The sequence below is a fragment of the Mus musculus genome, chromosome 2 (assembly GCF_000001635.26).
Source record: "Mus musculus strain C57BL/6J chromosome 2, GRCm38.p6 C57BL/6J".
Lineage (NCBI taxonomy): Eukaryota > Metazoa > Chordata > Mammalia > Rodentia > Muridae > Mus > Mus musculus.
The window spans coordinates 106,335,634-106,360,186 of record NC_000068.7 but is presented as its reverse complement, the minus strand read 5'-3'; the positions used below and the strand labels follow the sequence as shown (position 1 = coordinate 106,360,186).

The window sequence follows — 24,553 nt, the reverse complement described above, 5'->3', positions numbered from 1 at the left end:
TAGCTCCTCACCACACAGACAGCATAGCCCTGGTGGATGGAGTAAAGAAACACGTCTAGCAGCTCTGTCCAGCTTCGCCAACACACAACCAATGGCTATTGTGTGCTCTCTATTGTACACAGTAGAGCAAGCTCTGTTCCTGCCATGTCAGGATTGCTGATGCTACCTCCATGGACTTTTTCAATCTGCCACAAAGTGCAAAGGCCTAAGCCATGGGCAGTGCTGATATTTAGAGAATACAGTGGAAGTCACAGCTCCTTCCCATTAAGAAATGTTTTGCTCAGCTGCCTGAATATACATCCCTGAACAGTATGCAAGAGACTGAAGAGATCACTAGAAACCCGCTATATGTAATGGTAGAATTCTAAGTAGAGCAATAAAGAACAAACAGGAATGTTATTTTTCCTTGTTAAATTAACGTTCAAATGTACACAAAAATAAATAGAAATGTGCAATGAAACATCATGGAGCTAAACATTGTCAACATTCTGTCTTGGTTCATTTATGTGAAACTTGACTTTTTAATTTTTGCTAGAATTTATGATTTATTTACTTTTAAGCGTGTGTATAAATACATGTCTGCTGTATGCATGCACATGTGCATTCAGGTGCCCATGGAGGCCAAGAAAGATGTTGGATCCCCCCAGAGTTTAGACAGACAGTTTGGGACCGACTCTTCTGTGGGTTCTGGGACCTGAGCTCTGGTCCTCTGCAAGAGCAACAAATACTCTTAACTGCTGAGTCATCTCTCCAGACTTTTGCTAGAAAACCTAAAATAAAACCGATTGAAATAGCTTGGATTTTTATCTCTAAATATACACTTAAGTAATCAGGACCCATTTTCTATTTCAACATAACCACTGACCAGTGATCAACAAGATTAGTAATATTTCCTTAATAGAATCACATATCTAAGTTGTTTTAGATTTCTTCTGATCTTCTCAAGAAAATGTTTGTGAGAATTCTGCATCTGGACCAAAGGCCAGACATTGAATTAGGTTAGTACATTTGATCAATAATAGTAAGTCATGCTTACTGTATGAGTATAAACCACTTAAATTCTTTTCATGAATGAAAAACTGGGTAGGTACTTAAGTGGGGAGAGATAGGTAAACAAAGGTCTCCAAATATTTCAAAATTGGAAATGCTTTAGAATTCCTTTTAGATTTCTTTCTGTTGCAAACATAAATTAGATGAGTACCTAGTCTTGAGCCAATGGCCCTGTCAAATGAATAGAACACTTTTCTGAATCTAACAGCTGGTAAAGTTGTATGTAGCTTACCTAAAATTCGTACCTATCTCTCTGTCTCTTCTTTTACTAGGATAAAGAATTTTTAGCCAAGTGAAATAGAAATTCCGAGGTACTCAACTATATTCCTGCCTGCTGTGTGGAGACCACACCAGACCTCAGGATGTCAAGCCCAGTTTGATGTGTAAACCTCCCAAGGCAATGGGTTTACCTGCTGTCTGCCTTGTGTGTCCAATGTTGGCGACTTTCATCAGATCTCTTTTCCACCAAAATGACCTCTGTGCCTGAACAGGGTTTGGAGACTTGTACCCCCAGGACCAGCTGAGGAGCAGCGAGGCTGATGATTTGCCCATCTCTGTATTCAAACTCCTGGTGACACAGCTTCCATGATCTCCTATGCTTTGGGACATGGCTAAGAAAGGAAACTGTTAGTAACAAGAAAATGGCCCCTGGAGGTGCATGCACTGGAGCGCTGAGCTCTGCCGGGGAGACCTTCCCCGTGAGCTGTTAACCTTGCAGTGGTAAATATTCCAAGAGCACAACAGCAAGGCCACCCACAGTGTGCCCATAAGCTGGTATGAAAAGTAGAATCCCCGGGCTGGAGGGAGCATGCTGCTGCTCCTTTAGAGGGTTTGAGTTTGGCTTGCAGCATCCACCAACTAGTTCACAGGCATTTCGTACTCCAGCTCCAGGGATTCAACGCCCTCCACCAGCTTGCACTCACATATGACATACATTCACACACACAAACACACACACACACACTGCATGTTACTAAGAAAAAATTAAAGTGGACTCCTGAGCTTATTTTATGAAAGTAATGAATGTTTATCTAAAAGAACATTTGAAAAAATGTTCAGCTAAGAGAAAGAAAGTACAGACAGAAGTAGTATAGCAGAAGAAGAAAAGGCAAAAATCAAACAAAATGAGAGAGAGGAGAGGAAGTATGCAGGGTGGAAACAGAAAAATAATGGTGTTCTGTGCAAGCAGAAATATTTTTCCTTCTGTCACTTCTGGGTTCTGGGCTCCAAAGTTTCTAGTAAAGAATTATCATAAGAGAATAAGGATATACCAGGAAGTTCATTTAAGTAAATCTCTTCCTTAAGGACATTAAAATATTAAGCAGATATGTGACACAGTATAAATATCAGTCTACACTGACATTTTAATCTAAGTTGCTTCATTAAAGCCCCTGTTCTGTGCATGCTCAAATGCTAACTGCTAAATGTGTGGAATGGTTTAACTCACGTATGCTAGTAACCACTATAATGTTAAGCAAAATTCTAAAGATGAAAAATTACAACACATGTTATATCCCTAACATTTCACTGGGTCAGGAACAGAAAAAAAAATGCTTAAAAGGAAAAATTGTATTTTCTTAGATTCTTAAGGGAATTGGAGGCACCTTACTATAGTGTTCAGGCATTTATCCACACATGCATTCAATGAATATAAAGCTTTGAATTCTGTTCCAAGTTCTCAGGACTCACAGGTGGATGAAACTACTGTTTGGTAGAAAGAGTGTATCACATCACATACCAAGACCCTGCTCAGGATGAGCTGAAGGGTAAAGAGCCTCCCCTTCCCTCTAGTCCCAGATGCTTTGATCAGTATCACAAGACAAAAATGTACATGCTGGCACACACAGTAGCAAATCAAAGTAAAAATGTTAAGGAATGTACTTGTACCAGCATGAGGGAGTCCAAGGCCAGACAGACTCCACCAACAGAAATCCCTTGCACATTTTACCTGTGTTTCTTTGGGGGCTGCACATTTTCAAAGAGCTCTTTCTCTGCTTTCTTTGGAAGACTGCCATCAGCAGCAAGGTTGTACGAAGGGTCCTGCCAAGCATACTTGAGCGTCCTGCGACAGGCTTCCATGCGGAGGTGGGCTCTTGCATGAGAATCTCTGTTAAGATGCGGGAGCAAGGTCAAGGCTAAGAATGCTGATGTGTGTTCACGGGGTCTCCATGTGCAGCCTGACCACAGCCTACAGGATACTGGTGCTTCTGTAAATCACATTTTCACAGGGGTGTCTAGATTTGGAAAGCCATTCCTCACTAGTACACAATTTAGATCTTTTAGTAGAGGCCTACAAATAAAATTCCTCAATCATATAATAAACAACATGCATTTTTGCTATTTTGGTTTTGAAAAGCGGATCCATATATTATATTGAAAAGTTATATTAAGACCATTAAACAATTTCAACAATTCATAATGAACATGAAATGACACTCCTAATACCAGGGTAAAGTAGGTCATAGTTCTGCCAGAAGCAGTATAGTCCAGATGACTGAGTGGCATGTGTTATAGATGTTAAAAAATCTTATTCTCAGCAGAGGAATCTAAAGTGACTTAAAGCACAGCTGCACACGTGCTTTTTAATTGAGAAAATTACATGGAAACTCTAGAATATAATAGTGATAGTTTAGATGCTTAAGACACAGATGGGTGAGGTAGCGCACACTGTTCAGACCCACGGATTCTAAGCTCCAGGTTGCTGTTAGAAAAGCCTTGCTTTGAGTGGGACTTGGAAGCAGCATTATAAAGACTGTTTTGCCAAGGGTGGGATAAACACACAGGCAAAGCAGCAAGTGTACCTCAGGCCCAGCAAGCTACTGGGTAAATAGTGTTCCTTCTCTGGGGAATACTGTAGGCACTTGAGTGGTGGTGATAATTTGATGTAACTGCGAGCATTATGAAATGAGCAGAGTCTTCCAGGGCAACTCTGCTGCTAACACATGTGGCTGTGCACTTATCAGGGGCCAGGGCCAGCGCTGCTTATGGATATAAGATTGGAGTGTAGCCAAGGCCTCCTGAGCACAGGCAGCTTCCCACGCCACCTATTCCCAGTGGTTGAAAATACACCAGTGCCATCTTGTGTTGGAAATAGAAAGCACAGCCCTGTCACCCTCACCCTACTTGCAATTAATTCACCAGCCTTTGATATTCCTGGTAAGTCAAATGTAGTCAAGTCAGTTTTTAAGGAGCCTTTAAAAAATTATCTTGTTTAAATAATTAACTAACCAAATTGCTAATTTATCAGCTGCATCTCCATTAGTTACACATTCCTTTAATCAATATTTATCTAGCTTCTACTGTATGCGAGGTATAGAATTCTTTGTGTGGGGTACAGCAATAAACAGGACAATGATGCTCACATTGTGTTGGTAAGAAGAAAGATAATAGACAAGGACATGAGTGGCCACAGCTAGTGCTCCCCCACCCCCATGGAAGAACACAGCATACGGCAGGGAGAGTCACTGCCATGGGATCTGCTGTATTCTGAGACCTCTCAGAAGCTACACTAAAACAGAGGCCTGGGAAGAAATCCCCTAGACGAGGCAGAACACTCTAGTCAGAACCAAAGGCAAACAAGCAAAGGAGCAAATGGAGAATTCACCTGACTCACTGGAGGGAGAGTAAGATGCTGATGTGACAGGGTGAGTGGTTAGGGAGGAAGGGCCACACAGGGCTCAGAAGTCACAAAGGGACAATCTCTGCAATGTTGAGAAAATGAGAAGGCCATTCCCAAAGTCTGTGCTCTGAGTTTGCCTCCCATCAGCAGGGATGGGACCAGTGCCCAGGCTCACCCAGATCCTAACAGGCTTTGCCACCCATCTCCCCACAGAGCCCAGTGATGAAAACGGCTCATCCTTTAGCCCTGAAATCATACATACAAGTAGCATATGGATCAAGCAAGTTATACTTAGGGACATCCATGTACATACATATGCTCTTGTGATAGTGAAAACAGAAAGAGGCCCTGGGTTTGAAGGAGAGTAAGGAGGGACATTTGGGAGAGCCTGAATGAAGGAAAGGGAAGGGGGTAATGACGTAATTAAATTATAATCTCATTAGAAAAGAAAGAAGGATCTCTTGTGGATTTATGTCCTCAGAGTGTGCTCCACGGATGTCCTTCCTTAAGTCACCTCAAGCCGCCCTTGCTAGGTCCTCTATATATACAGACTGAAGGACTCCAGAGAAACTGCACGGTGACTTCTAACATAGAGTTTTCCCAGCAAAGACACACTACCAGCCGAGAAGGAAGAACATAAGAGAGGACATGGGACATGGAACATAAGTGAAGGACATGGGACATGGAAGCCAAGGAGGTGGGAACAAGGTGGTTAGACTAGAGCAGAAGAGCATTAAAAGGGCAATAAGGGAGGGGCAAACAAGAGTAACAGATGAAAGTATGGAAAGTCTGGAGCCAAACCCATGACTTTTCATGAAAACAAAAAATAAATTGAAAAAAAAAGCATTTAAATGACTAAAGAAGGCGATCTGCTCAGACATGGTTCAAGGAACTAGTGAAAATGGTGTCCAGAAGACAACTGGGTCCCCTCCCCTGTGAGTCAGGACTCAGGCCTGTTGGCGAGTTCAGCATGGAAGCATGCACAAGGGACAGAGATTTTCTTTCTTTTTTTTTTCTTTCCATTTTTTATTAGGTATTTAGCTCATTTACATTTCCAATGCTATACCAAAAGTCCCCCATACCCACCCACCCCCACTCCCCTACCCGCCCACTCCCCTTTTTTGGCCCTGGCGTTCCCCTGTTCTGGGGCATATAAAGTTTGTGTGTCCAATGGGCCTCTCTTTCCAGTGATGGCCGACTAGGCCATCCTTTGATACATATGCAGCTAGAGTCAAGAGCTCCGGGGTACTGGTTAGTTCATAATGTTGATCCACCTATAGGGCTGCAGATCCCTTTAGCTCCTTGGGTACTTTCTCTAGCTCCTCCATTGGGAGCCCTGTGATCCATCCATTAGCTGACTGTGGGCATCCACTTCTGTGTTTGCTAGGCCCCGGCATAGTCTCACAAGAGACAGCTACATCTGGGTCGTTTTGATAAAATCTTGCTAGTGTATGCAATGGTGTCAGCGTTTGGATGCTGATTATGGGGTGGATCCCTGGATATGGCAGTCTCTACATGGTCCATCCTTTCATCTCAGCTCCAAACTTTGTCTCTGTAACTCCTTCCAAGGGTGTTTTGTTCCCACTTCTAAGGAGGGGTATAGTGTCCACACTTCAGTCTTCATTTTTCTTGAGTTTCATGTGTTTAGGAAATTGTATCTTATATCTTGGGTATCCTAGGTTTTGGGCTAATATCCACTTATCAGTGAGTACATATTGTGTGAGTTCCTTTGTGAATGTGTTACCTCACTCAGGATGATGCCCTCCAGGTCCATCCATTTGGCTAGGAATTTCATAAATTCATTCTTTTTAATAGCTGAGTAGTACTCCATTGTGTAGATGTACCACATTTTCTGTATCCATTCCTCTGTTGAGGGGCATCTGGGTTCTTTCCAGCTTCTGGCTATTATAAATAAGGCTGCTATGAACATAGTGGAGCATGTGTCCTTCTTACCAGTTGGGGCATCTTCTGGATATATGCCCAGGAGAGGTATTGCTGGATCCTCCGGTAGTACTATGTCCAATTTTCTGAGGAACCGCCAGACGGATTTCCAGAGTGGTTGTACAAGCCTGCAATCCCACCAACAATGGAGGAGTGTTCCTCTTTCTCCACATCCTCGCCAGCATCTGCTGTCACCTGAATTTTTGATCTTAGACATTCTGACTGGTGTGAGGTGGAATCTCAGGGTTGTTTTGATTTGCATTTCCCTGATGATTAAGGATGTTGAACATTTTTTCAGGTGCTTCTCGGGACAGAGATTTTCTAAGAGTGAGTCACCAAAGCAGAGTTGTGAGCCATCAAAACCGTGAGTCGACAAAACTGCCTTGTGAGCGGGTGATACCTCTGGATGTGGGGAACAGAGTCCCAAAACCTGCCTGGGATGCTCAGGTGAGACCCACACAGCACCGAGTGCTGTAAACCCGATAACCTTAAGGACTGCAGGCCTTGGTGTGACTGATTCAGAACACAGCAGATCATTTTGCTCTAAGACATTTTCTTTTTTTGTCTCCCTCTGTTTTGTCTAAGTACGGCATGGTAACACAGAGGTCAGAAGAAACATTCTTCAGAAGAATAAAAGGGTTGTTAAGAAAGTTTGTCTCTGATTCTTTAACTTTCATAGATGCCACATGGGGGAAATTGGTTTCTAAAAGCAAAAGACACTTTCCAGTGACTGTGGTAGATCTGAGACATGGGCTAGATGAACCACGTGTCAGATTAAGAAAAGTGCTTCCCAAACCAACTTCCTCTATGCTGGTAACAAGATGAGCCAGTTATGGCTCAGCAGGCACAGGCACCTGTTGCCTGGACTGGCAACTTGAGTTTGATCCCCAAAGCCCACAGAGGGAGGAGAGAATTAAGCCTTTGTCCTCTGACTTCCACACCTGGGCTGTGAAGTACTCACATGCAAAATTAATGAGTGTAAATAAAAAAGGCTTATAACAAGGATACATGAATTTAGGCAGTCGTTGGAGCTTTGTTCTGGATTGAAGTCAATCACTTCCTTAGTCTGTCGGTACAACACATGATGCAGAGTCCCTTCCCACATGGAATTCCCAGGTTAGACAAGAAGGACCAGGGAGAAGAGGTCTAACAGGGACATCCATGCATAGCACTGTTGAAACTGATACTGATGGTGAAGTCACCATAGACAAGTATGCAACAAGAACTTGAGGCAGAACATGTATCTGTGGTGGACCTTAGAATTGTGTCACCTTCAGGCCACTGCTTGTCACCTATTAGAACTTGGTATGCTGGATGACTAGAAGAGATGTGCCATGGGGGAGTGACCATGAGGTACAAATGGGGGTCACTGACAGGCAGGGATGAGGGCAGCAGAAAGCGTATCATTATTCAACTTGTCAGGGTACACACTCCTCACTAAAGAACTGTGTGAGAAAAAAATCACGTATTAGCAAGGTAACAGTACATGGATGGACCTTAGATGACTTGAAAAAATTACTCTATGGAGAGCCTCCAGAAACCATTTGAATGGCTCAGAATGACTCAGTGTTTATCAGGACAGAACATGGTGAATTTAAAAAAAAAAATGAGAAAGAAAGGAAGGAAGGGAGGGAGGGAGGAAGAGGGAGGGAGGCAAAGAAGAAAAGTGCAATGCTAAGGTAATGTCTTTTTAAAAATCATCACATTGTGGCTACATCACTGCAGGTAGATGAAGGCAATGGTTCAAGTTCCGGCTCTATTTATCTGCTAGAAAACTAATTAAACATGGTGTCTTCAAGTGACCAAGTTTCAGAAACCCCTGAGTTCCCTGCTGGGCTCCACACTATTATAGGTGGATGGGCTGCAGTCACAGAACCCTGGTCCCTTTTGGGCCACAGTGATTACTTACAGAGTCTCTCTGGGAGCATCTCCTGTTATTAAAGCAACATTTTTTATCTGCCTCCCTTCTGGACCTTTCACTTGCTTCTCCTCTTCATAACTCTCTACAGGTTTATTCACAGCAAGCTTGCCCCCGCATACAAGGTCACTTTGGACTTCCAAAACAAGAGCTGAGAAGAAATAAAACAAAATGCAAAGACATATTACCTGTAACCATAGAGCCCTGGAAATTTGAAATACACACTCATGTGAATGCAAATCATTCAGCCAGTGGGTGTTCCTTTAACCAAAAGGTTGAACTTTATCTAACAGGATGCTCGCTAATTCTTTTCCCTCAAGATATTGTTAGAGAAAAGTACTACTAATAAGCATTTCCAAGTTTAATTTAATTATCCTCTATTCTAATTATTCAAATAAACTATAGGATATATATGATTGAGCCATATATATATGGCTCAATCATGAAATTCAATACTGTGAAAGATGCATGTGAAACCTTGGTGTTTAAATACACATCTGGGGTCATGACTTTTCCTTACTCTGATAGGAGAAAAAGGGACCTCACAAGGAAAAGTGAGATGCTACAGAGAAAAGGGGAAGAACGAAGATAAAAGTGGGGGGTGAGGGCTGGCGGACAGAAGCTAACAATGTGTTGTTCCTCTGAAATAATCTATCTTGGTTTATGTTTTTAGATAGGGCTTCCCTCTATCTTGCGCGCGCTCGACTGGGCAGGAAGAACTACGCTGCAACAGGATCCTTCTGCACACGTTTATTGGGAGAGCTTGATTGTAGAGGCGAAAAGACCCCGAGCCCAGAACTGGTGCTGCTTATATAGGCCTAGGAGAGGCGTGTCTCACATCTGATTGGTTAACTTGTCTCTCATCTGGGCAAAAGAACCTTCACTGCCTATGTATGTGTGGTGGCCAGCAGTAGCCAACTGCCACTCTGCAACTGCCATTCTGCAACTGCCATTCTGCAACGGCTTCCCACACCTCTAGGGACAGAGACTCACTGATCAGGCTAATCTAGCTGGCCAGTTAGTCTGTCTTTGCCTCCCCAGGGCTTGGAGCACAGGTTCTTGCCATGGCACTTGATTGTTCACAGGAGTAGTAGCAATCAACAGAGGTCAAAATAATCCTATTTCTCTATAGCAGCCTCACTGTGGAAATGCTAGGGAAACATCAGGACTCTGGCATGATCTATGCATATGGGCTTGGCTTTCTGAAGCTACAGCTATGACCTATCATTTGCCAAGATGCTTTCTGGAAACTTCCTAAATTAAATAAGAGTGAGATGGCTCTCTAGCCAAGATTTCAGAAGTAACTCAGAGGCCACTGCCTGGCTTCAGCCGGCAAGACAGAGCAGGAAGCAGGCTTAGCCAGGCAGGAAGCATAGAGGCCACTCAAAGTACTATCTGGGCCAAATGAATGAATCTAAGTCACCCCAGACATAGACACCAGCTTGGGAGCCCAGACACAAGACGATCTACATCCTAAGGTTTTCCTCTCAGCCAATTGGGGCTCTGAAGACTGAGAAGTCCTAAAGTCCTCCCTAAGTGATTGATTATATAAATGGATGGCACAACATTAAAACGTGATTGGACATTTAATCCTTTTTTCCTTAATGAGAATGCATGGGGTTCACAAATAGCTATCTGTCTGTAAAAGATAAAAGAGATTATGTTGAGTTTTTAAAATCTCTTTGCTCTTCCAAAGTATATTAGGTAACAAAATATGCAACCCTGTTAAATATATTTTAATAAATGAGGCTAAAGAGCTAAACAGCAAGATGCCTGTTTAAATAAACATGATTTTTAAATATAAAGCAATATCACCAGGTATGTTAGGACATCAAAGTATGATAACTTCAAAGCTTACCTTCCACCTTGCGCATGCTGCAAAAAGTTTTAATCTTAGAAATGTCAAACTCGAGGCTCCTTAGGAAGACTTGCTTCCTTTGTTGAGCAATGGAGAGGTCGGGATTGATCCAGTGTTCTCCACATGAAACATATACCTATCAAAGACAGGAGCGGGGGGTATGGTGTGTGAGGGGTCGAAGCGCCTTTATTCGAAACACCTCAAAATGGAAGTAATTGCAGCAATCGGAGAGAGATTGCAGTGGGAGAACGGCCAAAGTGCAGTGTCATGGAGTACCACCCAGTAATGAAGAAGAAGGAAGTGCTGAGAAAGGCACGGATTCTGCAGAGCACATGGAGGGAAGCAAATCTTAACTCCATGCGTTGTCAGATCCCAGGCCTCCTCCTTGCTTGCCAGCAGTTGCTTCCCTTTCATACAACGCAGCCCAGAGCAGCAAAAGTGCCTCGCAGCTTTTGTGCAACTCCGACTGAACCACAGTCACTTACAAATAAAAAGGTTTTCAAATAAGTTTTCTTATTTGGCGGAAGGGAAGAAAGGAAAGAAGGAAGGACTGAAGTGCAGGTCTAGTCAGATGCTGCCAAACTGTGACAGCGGCTGATGTGGGCTGATGGTGCTATTGGTAAATACGGCTTCACTGGGAAAGAGGCTTGCACGAAGTCAACTGCTGGTGTTTCAGTGGAGACCACATCGTCACCACACCCTAAGATCTTCACTACCTACCCCTTCCTGGAAAAAAATTACGATCCCCTTGCATAAATGGACACTGAAATATTAATGTAGGCTAGAGACATGGCTAGCAGTTAAGAATATGTACCAACTCTTGCAGGGCTAGGATCCTGGCATCTACATCGGGTGGCTCACTAGCACATGTAAATTAGCTCCTCTATGGATTCCAAACACATTGCACAGATGTGTGCAAATCACATCACACAGAGACAACACCTCCCCCCCCCCCCACTAAATCCTTTTTTGCTATTTGTATGCATATGCTTTTAAGGCTGGTCACTTTGACTTAGGTAATCAATAAGGGGCTCGTCTCCCAGCAGTCAGCAGTTGCCTCAAGTTCTTTGTTCAGGCCTAGAATCCCATGCACATCTTCTCCTCCAATGTTAACATGTCTATTGATACTGCCCTTGCTCTGGTCTTGTTTATGCATATACACACAAACACACATATTTGTATGTTACAATAATTGTAGTGAGGATCGCTTATAAGCAACATCTGTCAATAAAAAAGCCAATGGCCAATGAGCTGAGGCAGGAAATAGGAGGTGGGACACTGGCAGAAAGAGAGGATTCTGGGAAATAGAAGCACAGGAGATTCATCTGGGAATGGAGGTCAGAGACATGGATGCTGAGCAGAGGTAACCAGCCATGTAGAGGAACCCGCGATATAATAATGGGAAATTCGGACAGAACAATGGGGAAATGGATGTAAACCAGCAGGAGATTCACTCTGGACTTGGATCCATGCAGCCAAGGAGAGGTAAACTAACCATGTGGAAGACACATCATAGTGCGAATGGATAAACTAAGTTACGAGCTAGTTAGAGAATGAGCCAAAACTTGTGGCTTGGGTATTTATTAATAAATGGTTAGCATAAGAGTCATCATTCTGGAAGCAGGGGCTGGGAGGAAAAATGGATTTACTTTTTACAAATAATAATCAAAAGAAAAAGAGGCTACTAACAAGAATGGGGGAACTTTGAAGAAGAGTGGTTTGGTACAAAATGGAGGGAGAAAAAGTGATAGAATTCTACTTCAATTAAAAAGACTGTAAAGGCCGAGCAGTGGTGGTACATGCCTTTAATCCCAGCACCTGGGAGGCAGAGGCAGGTGGATTTCTGAGTTCGAGGCCAGCCTGGTCTACAAAGTGAGTTCCAGGACAGCCAGGGCTACACAGAGAAACCCTGTCTTGAAAAAAACAAAAACAAAACAAACAAACAAACAAAACCAAAGGAAATAAAAAGACTGTAAAAATAATATTTCTCTTTTAAGATAATTTTAGCTTATTATACAACATTAAAATTGTGCACAAAATATTCATGTGTAATTTCTAGATAATGTGTTATAGGTGGCACTTACTTCTCATTTTCCTTGTAGCTATTTCTTAAATGCCCTTAAGTACATTCTTTTCCTTTCTCTCCTTCCTCTGTCCCTCCTGTCCTCCCCCTTGACCGTGTCCCTCTGGAGAGCCCAGTCTCTCCTTGAGCTTCAGACTCAATCCAGTTCCAGTCTCCAGACAGCTGGGAGTGCAGGGGCGCGCCGCCACATCTGGTGTATAGTTTCTTAAAGATGAGGAGAGGGAATGACATGTTGAAAGTGACCCAGTCTGGAGAGTAGCCCAGTGCCACCTCTTACATCATCAGGCACTCACAGTTCTTTCCATGAGGACACAGGAGAGACCCTCGTGGGACCTCCCTTCTTGAGCAACAGGCCTCTCATTCTCCCACAGACAGTAAATCTAACAACTTACGTTGTTAGTAAATCTAACATTCACTTACGGAATGGTGAGTTAAACACTGCTGAATGCTCCCTCCTCCATCTTAGTTTTCTCACCCCCATGCTCCCTGTGCCCTGGTGCCTCCTGTACACTTAGCTTTAGGCCACATTCATCTTTTGTTTATTATTTACTTTTAGATAGTCTGCCCAGAATTTCATCTGGAAAAAAAAATAGAGCACCGAGTAATCTCAGCATCAGATATAATCAGAAACACAGAAAACAAACAAAAAACGTTAGAAGTGATAGGATTCAGATTCCACAGAAAGTCTGCCAAAGCCAAAGCAAGGAGGCGTCACCCACTGCCTCTCATGCTGCTCCCTGTGCCCTGTGTGTATGCACAGCTCACGGTGTCAGACTCTCACGAGGTCCTCAGATTTCAGAGCATTAGCAAAGCTCTTGGTTTTATTTTGCTTTGCTCTTGTGTGCCTCTTTGTGTGTGTGTGCATGTGTGTGTGTGTGTGTGTGTGTGTGTGTGCGCACATGAATGATGGGTTTTCTTGAGATAATATCTCCCCATATAGACCAGGCAGGCCTAGAACTCACTCAATAGCCAACATTTACCTTGAACTCACAACAATCCTCCTGTTTCAGCCTCCCAGAGTACTGAGATTACAGGCATGAGCCACCGTGTCCAGCTTCAAGATTTGGCAGTATATCGTGAGCTTTGTTCTTTGTTCTGAGAGCTTCAGGCATCAGTAAGGGCAAGCAATGCTGTTGCCTAAGCTAACACCTCTGGTTTCATAAGTGGGGGAAAAGACTATACTGTGTAAGACCTTGAATTTCTCAGCTCACTCTAGGGTCCAAATAGAGTCTAAAAAAAAAAAAAAAACAAAGCAAACAATGGCATATTTATTTGATGTTGTTGAAGTGGGTATAGAGTGAAGAAAGTTATGAAAGCTTTCTTTTTAGTGAGAAAGTTGAGAAATTAGTCATTTAGTAAAGAAACAATTAAATAACTATATTGCATAGACTTCAAAAAGATTCAAGGGTCTATATCCTTCAGCAACAGAGGTAGAAATCAGAAGTGAATCATTAGTCTGCCTTAGGTTCTATGGTGAAGAAAAGTGTGGGGTGGTAAGTTGTGCACAGATAGCCTGGTCCCTGGTCTAGCATAGGTCTGGAACCCCAGAGCCCGGGTGGGCGGATATTTCCACCTATATGGAACTGCAGGAGTTCATCCACGCCTCCTGGGCATCTGGCTCCTGTCATGCAAATAAGGTTTCCCCAAACTCTCAGTCCAAGCCAATGAGAAGTACCTGCTGTCAAACCCTGAATCATCCCCCAAACTGAATATAAGTCTGAAGCAGGGAATAAAGGTGTGGGAGAACTGCTCTGTCATCAGAGCCTTTGTGCTAAGAGCTGTAACACTTGGGGAGAGATCAGCTATCCTGAAGCCGCCTGAGGCCCTGATGCACTCCTCACTGACTAGTTGATCCGACTCAGTGCACAGCAGCACAGAATTAAGGCAGGACAGAGACCGAGGTTGCGTGCATTCTCTTCCCTTCACCGGAACCCTCACACCAGGCCTGGCCAGAGATCTCCGTGGAAAACCTCTGGTACCCAGGCCCACAGAAAAGGGTATCTTTTCAAAAGAGGCTTGGTAAGTATAGTTCTTCATCATATTTTAGTCTTTCAGGCCTGCCCTACTGCCTAGGAAGGCAGCAATGCTATTGATTAGCATTGCTTCTTGACGACTGATTCCTTCATGGGAATTCTAGAAGAAATATGAATGGCGATCATGAAGCCTCGCACTGAAGGGTGTTTTCTTTTGCTTATGCTCACTTATTCAATTTCCAATTCCAAACCCCCATGAGTTACCAGTTCATCTCGCTGTAGGTCTTTCAGGGAAAAAAGTTCCTTCCCCTTTTCACTGAAAAGTCTCCGAGCAGCAGAAGGTAAGTTCAAAATGTCGGTGCACCTGTAACAAGAGGCATCTAAATTGATTTTGCATACATGAAGCTCCCAGGAGGAAGGTAAGAGAGCAGAAGGAACCAAGGCCTGGCCATTAGTGATTACTCAAGAATGGAGCCCTGGGGTCACTGTGTTCTTTTAACTCTCGGTTCCTGTCTCTGGTGTGTGGACTTAAGAAATTTAACCTACAGCTCATGTTCATTCTTCTACCTAAACTATATGTTTTTCTGTTTCAGCTGAAGTTCCATGCTTTCTCCAAAGATGGCAAAGCTACACTTTCACCAAGCAGTTCCTCATCTCCCTCCCCCAGGAAGTGATTGTAACAAGATATTTTTTGCCCGGTTCAACATTATCCTTGATTCCCTCCCCAATCAGTTTCACACAATATTTCGTGGGTATTGAGATGAATGACATAGATTCTGCACTTCCAGAGGAGACACCTAACTCGCCAGGAGTGGAGACAGGTTATCAGCATAACAGGAGTCTCAGCATGATGGCCAGTGTGTTTTAAGAACAAAGGATTCCTTCCTTGGGGAGTGGGTAAGGGGTGCAGGGGGTGGGTGGGTGGGAGGATGCTATCTAAGGAAATGCCATTGGTTTGGACTTGATGGCATGAATAGGAGTTCATCAAGAACAGGACACAGGTGCTATGAAGGGGGGGGGGGCAAAGGTGGGCAGATAAGACTTTGACTGAGGGTGTGGGAGAGTAACAAGGTAGGAAAGAGTAAGAGAAGTGTAAAAAGGCCATGAAGAAAACATTATTTTATGAGCTTTCTTTTTTTTTTGTGACAATTTCTTTTTGTTTTATTTATTATTTTTTTTATTACGTATTTTCCTCAATTACATTTCCAATGCTATCCCAAAAGTCCCCCCCCCCCCTTCTTAAAGATACAGATGCACATACTCTTGCCTATTTAGGCATTTATATAGTTCAAATGCAGTTATACTATGTGAGGTAATGTTTTCCCCAGGAGACATAGACTATCTAATAAAACCTCTCATGCCATATTGAAAACTTCTTTTGAAGTTGTTGGTCAAGAGTTTCCGAGAAATACCTGCAACAATATAAGCTACTGCCTTTGCCCTTAGTAGTCTCCAGAACTTACAAAGGTAAGACCCAATTACAGAAGACACCACTCACTTCAGACACAGAACTTGGAGGAATCAAACTGGCATGGAAGCTTCATCCTGAGGGCTAGCTCTTCTAATATCAGAAGGTGCTGTGCAAAGTGTCTACAGTCCTCCCAACTATAAAGCCTTGGCTACAACAAATGATACCTCCAAAGGCACTACTTGGGGGTAGCTAACAGCTGTTTAATTGGAATTAAAGCCCACCCAATAGGAGGGGAATTCATACCTAGTATTGTAAACCTAGCTGACCTCCCATGGCTGGAGAGGTCAGAGACCCTAGAGGAGAACCCAGACTTGCATTTTTGTAAGCCATTATAATTTATAACTGTATTCTAAATACTCTACCTCATACACAGGAAAGTGTAGCACCCCCAATCCCATCAGAAAGGCCTTTTCCCACAGCAGACAAAAGCTAATACAGAAATCCATAATTGGTACAAATGTAGATGGTAAGTGACAGTGGAATGTCTAGCCCAGATGGGAGACCTACAACATAACCTGCAGCTCAGAAAATGCCATAGAGGAGGGGCAGAAAGATTGTAAGAGCTGGAGAACAGAATGCCTGTTAAGATGGTGTCCTCTAGACACAATCATGATGCTGAATTCATGAAATACCAACAGTATGGTTACTTAAACCATACCTGCATAATGAATGACCACACCAATTAACATGTCAACATGGATGTGAGACATTGCAGAAGATCAAACTCTAGATGAAGAGTTATTGGCAACACATGGCTGCTGAGAGTTTTCTTCAGAGATGAGCCCCCTGGAGAGGCTATCCAATCTCAAGTTTAGCCATCACTAAACATACATTCATCTGAGAAACACTAAAGGGACCTAGCAGAGCGCTCTCTCTCTCTCTCTCTCTCTCTCTCTCTCTCTCTCTCTGTGTGTGTGTGTGTGTGTGTGTGTGTGTGTGTGTGTAGCAAGAACAAGAAAGGTCATGAACTTGACAGAGGAGAAGACTAGTTGGGGGGAGAAGGAAGGTAGAAATGAAATGCTTAAGGAAAAAACTATTTGAAAATATAATAGAAATGCTGAGACTGGACCTGAGTATTTGAATGGTTTGGAGGATCTGATGAGCCAAACGCTGACACCATTGCATACACTAGCAAGATTTTATCGAAAGGACCCAGATGTAGCTGTCTCTTGTGACACTATGCGGGGGCCTAGCAAACACAGAAGTGGATGCTCACAGTCAGCTAATGGATGGATCACAGGGCTCCCAATGGAGGAGCTAGAGAAAGTACCCAAGGAGCTAAAGGGATCTGCAACCCTATAGGTGGAACAACATTATGAACTAACCAGTACCCCGGAGCTCTTGACTCTAGCTGCATATGTATCAAAAGATGGCCTAGTCGGCCATCACTGGAAAGAGAGGCCCATTGGACACGCAAACTTTATATGCCCCAGGACAGGGGAACACCAGGGCCAAAAAGGGGGAGTGGGTGGGTAGGGGAGTGGGGGTGGGTGGGTATGGGGGACTTTTGGTATAGCATTGGAAATGTAAATGAGCTAAATACCTAATAAAAATGGAAAAAAAATAAAAAAAAAAGAAGACAAGAGAAGCTTGAAGGCATTTGGGATTCTGAAATAACAAACTCAAGTTTCTGTTCATGGACAGCAGGAAGCCACTGAAGGTATAGGAGCATAGGTGTGTTGCCCTTAGCTATACCTTAACCCTAGGGAAGGAGAAATAGAGCTAACAGATGTGCAGGGCCAGTCCCTAAACAGTGTGGTTGGGATGAGGAAGGTCTTACTATGCATTGCTGATGCTAGTATGTACCACTGTGTAAGTTAGAGATGACTCTGTGCTTCTTAGCAAGACTTTTCTAATTCCTATTTTCTACCTTGACTTGCAGCAATTAAGCAACAAGGAGACCAGTTATTTCTTTGCGGGGGATCTTGAAAAGAAATAAACTAGTAAATCATCTTATGATCCAGTTGATGGACCAGTGGATAATGCGCGAGCTCTCTCACTCCTAGCAGCTGGTGGGATCGCCCTGCTTCTGTTTGACTGAAAAAGAGCTACTCCAATGCCATCGAATTTCCCTAGACATCTGAGCTTACGATGCTGCCCGTGGTATACCAGCTTCTGGTCCCTCACTCATATTTTTATAGAGTGAATGTTCACCTGTGGGAACAGGCTGCTTTAGGACAGGTGGGTCACAGAGGAGGAGTGGGTGGCTAATTGATCTTCCTTTATCCTTTAAGGTTGTGGAGGACTAAGATAAGGAGTTGTCTGTGTACTCTTTCCTCTTACTAGATCCATGCTAGCCAGCATCAAAGCACTGAGCAGAGAAAAACTGGTTTCTAAAACCTAATAATGAATGTGTCTTCTGAAGGCAGATTACCTACAGCCAAATGCCAGGCCTCTTTTACTCTTGTTTCTGGAATTTCCAATTGAATTTTGAGTGCAGATTGTATAGCTTTGACTTCCTATCACATCACATGCACATGCACACACACACACACACACACACACACACACACACACACACACACACACGATTAAATTGTTTATAGTCACCGTATTTACAACATATATAAAGAAATGTTTTGTGTGCTATCTCGTAAGCATGACCACTCAAGCATCCACACACAAGACACCTTTGCATTTCAAACATTTACCTCTCCAAAAGGTGGTGAAATTCGATCTGGTTTCTTTCTGTTTCAGAATGGTTCATGGCATGGCTTTTCTCTTTCCTTTCAGCATTAACATTTCTGAAACAAATAATTTGGTACACTTTCATGGTACTTGACATTTGATTAGCTACAGCATGTCTTAACAGCATGTCTTAACACTTGGACAAGTGGTGAGACCTTAACTTGTCACAGTTTGCTCCCAATAATCTGCCTTCTTTTAAAAGATATTACTTTAAATTTTAACATAGTTAAATAGTAAACCTCAAATTTCATAATTAAGTAAAAAAAATCTTAATGTATACTGAACGATAGGGCATGTTACATATGTAGTTTTTGAGGTATTTAAGGAAGAAAACCTATCTGCATTAAATTGTTCTTTTTCTCACAGTGCTAAACACTCTGACATGTAAATGTATTTACTTGGAAAAATATTGCAGAGTGTTGAGGCTTTCTCCTCTAGCATAGCTGCAGCCATTTTGTTCCATGCCTGCCAGCTATTTTGTATTGTTTCTGTAATATGTCTGTCAGTTATTAACACAGAAAAATAACTTGATTCAGAACAGGGTCAATGCTGACCATATAACCTATTGTGTTCTGTTTGTTATGAGGTTTGTTAATCTTATGAAATTTGGAAATCATAAGCTTCACGTAGGACCCATCAAATTAAATGTCAGTATGAATTGTTATATCTAAAGTAGCTTGAGTCAGGGCGCTTCCAGTGGGCGGCGCCTCCAGCACCTGTCTATGAGTCCGAAGTCTTGGGATGTGTGTTCAATAAACTATCCCAGTCTGACTGAGACTGGCATCTGTGTGGTTTGTGAGGTGACTCATGGGCCTTAACAAGAGATGACATAAATATTCCTTGTAATGTTTTGTTTACTTCCACTATGAATCTATACCTAAACAAATTTTAAACAATGATGGTCAGAATAAGAATGTTTGATTGGAATATTCCTTCATTCCAATTTTCAAGTCAGTGAACTTTTTTGTTCCATTTTAATGATGTATTTTAGGAAATGAAAAGCAGATCAAATGCAGTTAACCATTCATTTGTGAGCATTGCTTTGGCACGTACTGTAGGCCTTTAATGGTGGCATTAAAGGAGTTCTCTAATGCTTTAATCTTTGATGTGACAGAGCAGGCAGCACACATACTGAGTGAGGAACCAAACAGGACAGCAGGTGACCATGATATAGAGAGGCAAGTGCTGTCCTCTGGCTTTGTAGATGCTGGTGCTAATACCAATAGCAAACCCTCAAAACCATCCGAGTTGTTGCATGGTTGAAGTCCATGCTTGTGGCCAGAGCAGGACAGTGCTAAAATGGATTTCTGTCATTATTCTAGCATATATACATATATAAGTGTGTGTATATGTGTGGGTGGGTGTGTATAAATGTGTGTGTGTATGCATACAGTCACAATAGCTCAACTTTTTATAAATAAGCAAATTCATTTCATGTTAATGAAAGCAAAGTATTCCAGGCATTAATAGAATCTTTCCTTTTGAAAAATATTTTTCTTCAGTCTCTTAAAGGAAGCACAATAATCTGTCGAACATTGGTATGCCATTAGACAGACTCCAATGTGTCCCTTCTGGAGATGGGCTACATGACCATGGTCTCAAGTTAGTTGTCTCTTTTCTGTTACTTTGTTTGTTTCATTTATTTATCTACTTATGTATTTATTTACTTTACATCCTGATTGAAGCCCCACTCTTAGTCCCCCATACTCACAGCCCATTCCCCATCCCTCTCTCCCCTTCTCTGAGAAGGCAGAGTCCCCCCACACCTGGATATCACCACCACTCAGGCACATCAAGTCACTACAGGACTAGCTGCCTCCTCTTCCACTGTGTCCACACAAGGTGGCCCAGTTAGGGGAATGGGATTCACATACAGGCAAAGGGTTTGGGGACAGGCCCTGCTTAAGTTGTTGGGAGACCTGCATGAAGATTGCACATCTGCTACATATTTGCAGGGGTGGGGGCTAGGTCCAGCCCATGCTTGCTCTTTGGTTGGTGATTCAGTCTCTGAGAACCCTAAAGGTCCAGGTTAGTTGACTCAGTTGGTTTTTCTATGGAGTCCCTCTCCTTGTCAGGTCCATCAATCCTCTCCCCCAACTCTTCCACAAAACTCCTCAAATTCTGTCTAATGTTTGGCTGTGGATCTCTGCATCTGTTTCCATAGGCTGCTAGGTCGAACTCTCAGCAGACAGTTATGACAGGCTCCTGTCTCCTAGCATAACATAGTACTAATAGTGTTAGAGATTGGTTTTTGTCCATAGGATGGGTCTCAATTTGGGTCAGTCATTGGTTGACCATTCCCTCGGTCTCTGCTCCATCTTTGTCTCTGCACATCTTGTAGGCAGGGTACATTTTGGGTTGATTGTTGGTGAGTTGGTGTCTTTATTCCTCTACTGGGAGTCTTCTATTTATTTTTTTATTAGGTATTTTCTTTATTTACATTTCAAATATTATCCCCTTTCCTGGTTTCCCCTCTGAAAACCCCCATCACCTACCCCTACCCCTGCTCACCAACACACCCACTCCTGCTTCCTGGCCCTAGCATTCCCCTATACTGGGGCATAGAACCTTCACAGGATCAAGGGCTTCTCCTTCCGTTGATGACTGACTAGGTCATCCTCTGCTACATATGTAGCTATAGCCATGAGTCCCAGCATGTGTTTTCTTTGTTTGGTAGTTTAGTCCCAGGGAGCTCTGGGGATACTGGGTAGTTCATATTGTTGTTCCCCCTATGGGACTTCAGACCCCTTCAGCTCCTTGAGTACTTTCTCTAGCTCCTTCATTGGGGACCCTGTACTCTGTCCAATGGATGACTGTGAGCACTTCTGTATTTGTCAGGCACTGGCAGAGCCTCACAGGAGTCAGCCTCCTGTGACAGTCTCCTGTCACCAAGCTCTTGTTGGCATCCACAATAGTATCTGGGTTTGAAGGTTGTATATGGGATGGATCCCCAGGTGGGACAGTCAATGGATGGTCGTTCATTCAGTCTCTGCTCCAAACTTTGTCTCTTTAACTCCTTCCTTGGTATTTTGTTCTCCCTTCTAAGAAGACTGAAGTACCAATAACTTGTGCTGTAAGATCAAGAATTGACAAATGGGACCTCATAAAATTGCAAAGCTTCTGTAAGGCAAAGGACACTGTCAATAAGACAAAAAGGCAACCAACAGATTGGGAAAAGATCTTTACCAATACTAAATCTGATAGAGGGCTAATATCCAATATATACAAAGAACTCAAGAAGTTAGACTCCAGAGAAACAAATAATCCTATTAAAAATGGGGTACAGAGTTAAACAAAGAATTCTCAACTGAGGAATACCAAATGGCTGAGAAGCACCTAAAAAATGTTCAACATTCTTACTCATCAGAGAAATGCAAATCAAAACAACCCTGAGATCCCACCTCACACCAGTCAGAATGGCTAAGATCAAAAACTCAGGTGACAGAGATGCTGGCAATGATGTGGAGGAAGAGGAACACTCCTCCATTGTTGGTGGGATTGCAAACTGGTACAACCACTCTGGAAATCAGTTTGGTGGTTCCTCAGAAAATTGGACATAGTACTACCTGAGGACCCAGCTGTACCACTCCTGGGCATATACCCAGAAGATGCTCCAACATGTAATAAGGACACATGCTCTACCATGTTCGTAGCAGCCATATTTGTAATAGCCAGAAGTTGGAAAGACCCAGATATCCCTCAACAGAGGAATGGATACAGAAAATGTGGTACATTTACACAATGGAGTACTACTTAGCTATTAAAAACAATGAATTTATGAAATTCTTACGCAAATGGGTGGATCTGGAGGATATTGTCCTGAGTGAGGTAATCCAATCACAAAAGAACACAGATGATATGCACTCACTGATAAATGGATATTAGTCCAGAAGCTTAGAATACCCAAGATACAATTCACAAAACACATGAAACTCAAGAGGAAGGAAGACCAAAGTGTGGATACTTCTATTTAAGCTTTTCTTCTTCTTCTTCTTCTTCTTCTTCTTCTTCTTCTTCTTCTTCTTCTTCTTCTTCTTCTTCTTCTTCTTCTTCTTCTTCTTCTTCCTCCTCCTCCTCCTCCTCCTCCTCCTCCTCCTCCTCTTCTTCTTCTTCTTCTTTAAACCAGCATCTCCACACAGCTGGGGCTTTGCTATAGATGATCTTGCACAAAACTGTCTCAATCAGCAAAGGAACATTTATCTCTGCTTGGAAGGGTTTTCTTGTTAAGTTGATGCCACCGTATTTTAATTATTTGGGCAAAAGTAATTAAGGTAGTGAACAAAGTGGTTCTCTAATGTCGGAAGGCTTGATAAATCAGAACATGTTCTGTAAGCAGAGCATTCGGACACTCTCTGCCAAGATAGTTGTTCAAATTTGCCAACCTCTCTGAATACTTTTGAATTCCTTGACTGAGCTGAGCACTTTAAACATAAGGTGATAGGATGCTACCTGTGTATAACTTATAATTACAGTTAAAGACAAAAAACTAAGAAAAAAAGGAATAAATGTAGTAAGGAGAGATGAGGTGTTAACTTGGGGTGTTTAGAAGAAGTCAGACCCTTTTTAAGGGCATTGCCCTCGCATCTTCCATCAAGCAGAATGAGCTAATTATGAGATGTATGCGTCAAAGATTTCAATTTCAGGCTTGACTTTACTTTGAAGATTAATTCTTTACTTTATCATCTTTACAGGCAGTTCAGTGGACAGCCAATCTGAATGTTACTCATTGTTCAGTGATGTATGAAGTATATTTAATCGATGTGAAGAGAGTAATATTAAACTATTATCAGCAGCCTCAGATATCCTAAATATCTCAGAAGAAGGGTCAGGAGGTAACATTGCTGGTAATTATATGAGAAACAACGTGTTTAACTCATTCTTTCCATAAAAGCTTTTCAGCAATCCGAGATTCCCTTTGTCGTAAAATAGAAACATACAGCAGGTGATTTGTCTCTAGTGGTAGAGAAATATGTGATGTTTGGGATGGTTTTATTTGAATCCAGGGTGACTTTTAACTACAGATTATTGCTTTCCTAGTACTTCAGAGAACTGTGTTTATGATCCCAAAGACGTAAGAATAATTATTACAACAACTGAACAATTTAAAAGCTAAATTTCATAAGCACTTTTTTTGAGTTCATTCATTTCTGTGCAGACTAGTAAAACTCAAGAGTGCTCGTTGAAAATATAGAGAGCTGTTTACACTTCCACTCGCTTCTGACTTACTCCTCTAGTTTGAGTTTAGATGAAAACAGAAGAGATCAATTTAAGGACCTGATATAGGAACTTAGTGAAATAGTGTGTATGTTTTCATTTTCAGTTAGGGCCCTTTTTATAAATAAGTATATATTTCCTCCAGAAACCACTGAGGATGGAGGAGAGACTCATCTATAAAACCTGAAAAGTGTTCTGAATGGTGAGTGTGAACAGGTTGTTGCTCTTACTGTGATTTCCATCCAGGTGAGATGTCCGGGCCAATCACCAGGGGTCTGATGTTTTTCTTCTCTCCATTCCTTAGAACTCGGAGTCGCATAGGGACAAGCAGATCTGGTCTCTTACTTGCCATCCTCTTCATGGGAGAGCTGTTTGTGTCCAATAGACCTTCTACTGGCCAGTCACATTCCTTCAGGAAGACATGAAAAAATATAAGAGCAATAAATAATATGAGTGGTTGTGCCTCTAGTGCTTCAGTCATTCTGCATACATTTAGGGGATATCTGAGCTACTCCAAAGAGTTCTAGGTTTTGTTTGTTTGTGGTTTTTGTTGTTGTTATTTGTTTGTTTCACAGAGGAAAAAATTTACTGATTTTTCTTAGTTTGTAATTGGTCACTTTTTAAAAAACATCTAAAGTTTTATTTAAAATTGATCATTTTTTTTAAGTATCAAAGGAAAGAAACACTCTAAAAAGTGAAAAGAAACATTCGAGAAAAGTAGAAGTGAATTAACCGCAA

The 24,553-nt window shown here is 42.3% G+C and overlaps 1 protein-coding gene across 8 annotated transcripts in view; it reads right to left on the bottom strand.

The window, feature by feature from the left end:
• The window catches only part of Dcdc5 (doublecortin domain containing 5), a 328,880-nt gene that overhangs the window by 49,557 nt on the left and 254,770 nt on the right, over window positions 1-24,553 (bottom strand). For all 8 annotated transcript variants that reach the window (XM_011239882.3, XM_006500502.4, XM_011239885.2 and 5 more), the window contains 7 exons: window positions 24,046-24,224; window positions 18,565-18,657; window positions 14,707-14,806; window positions 10,387-10,522; window positions 8,520-8,679; window positions 2,999-3,157; window positions 1,461-1,661 (listed from right to left, as the gene is read on the bottom strand). In XM_011239882.3, the coding sequence (XP_011238184.1) occupies window positions 1,461-1,661; window positions 2,999-3,157; window positions 8,520-8,679; window positions 10,387-10,522; window positions 14,707-14,806; window positions 18,565-18,657; window positions 24,046-24,176 (980 nt within the window). In that variant the 5' untranslated portion in view covers window positions 24,177-24,224. The remainder of the gene's footprint in view (window positions 1-1,460; window positions 1,662-2,998; window positions 3,158-8,519; window positions 8,680-10,386; window positions 10,523-14,706; window positions 14,807-18,564; window positions 18,658-24,045; window positions 24,225-24,553) is intronic.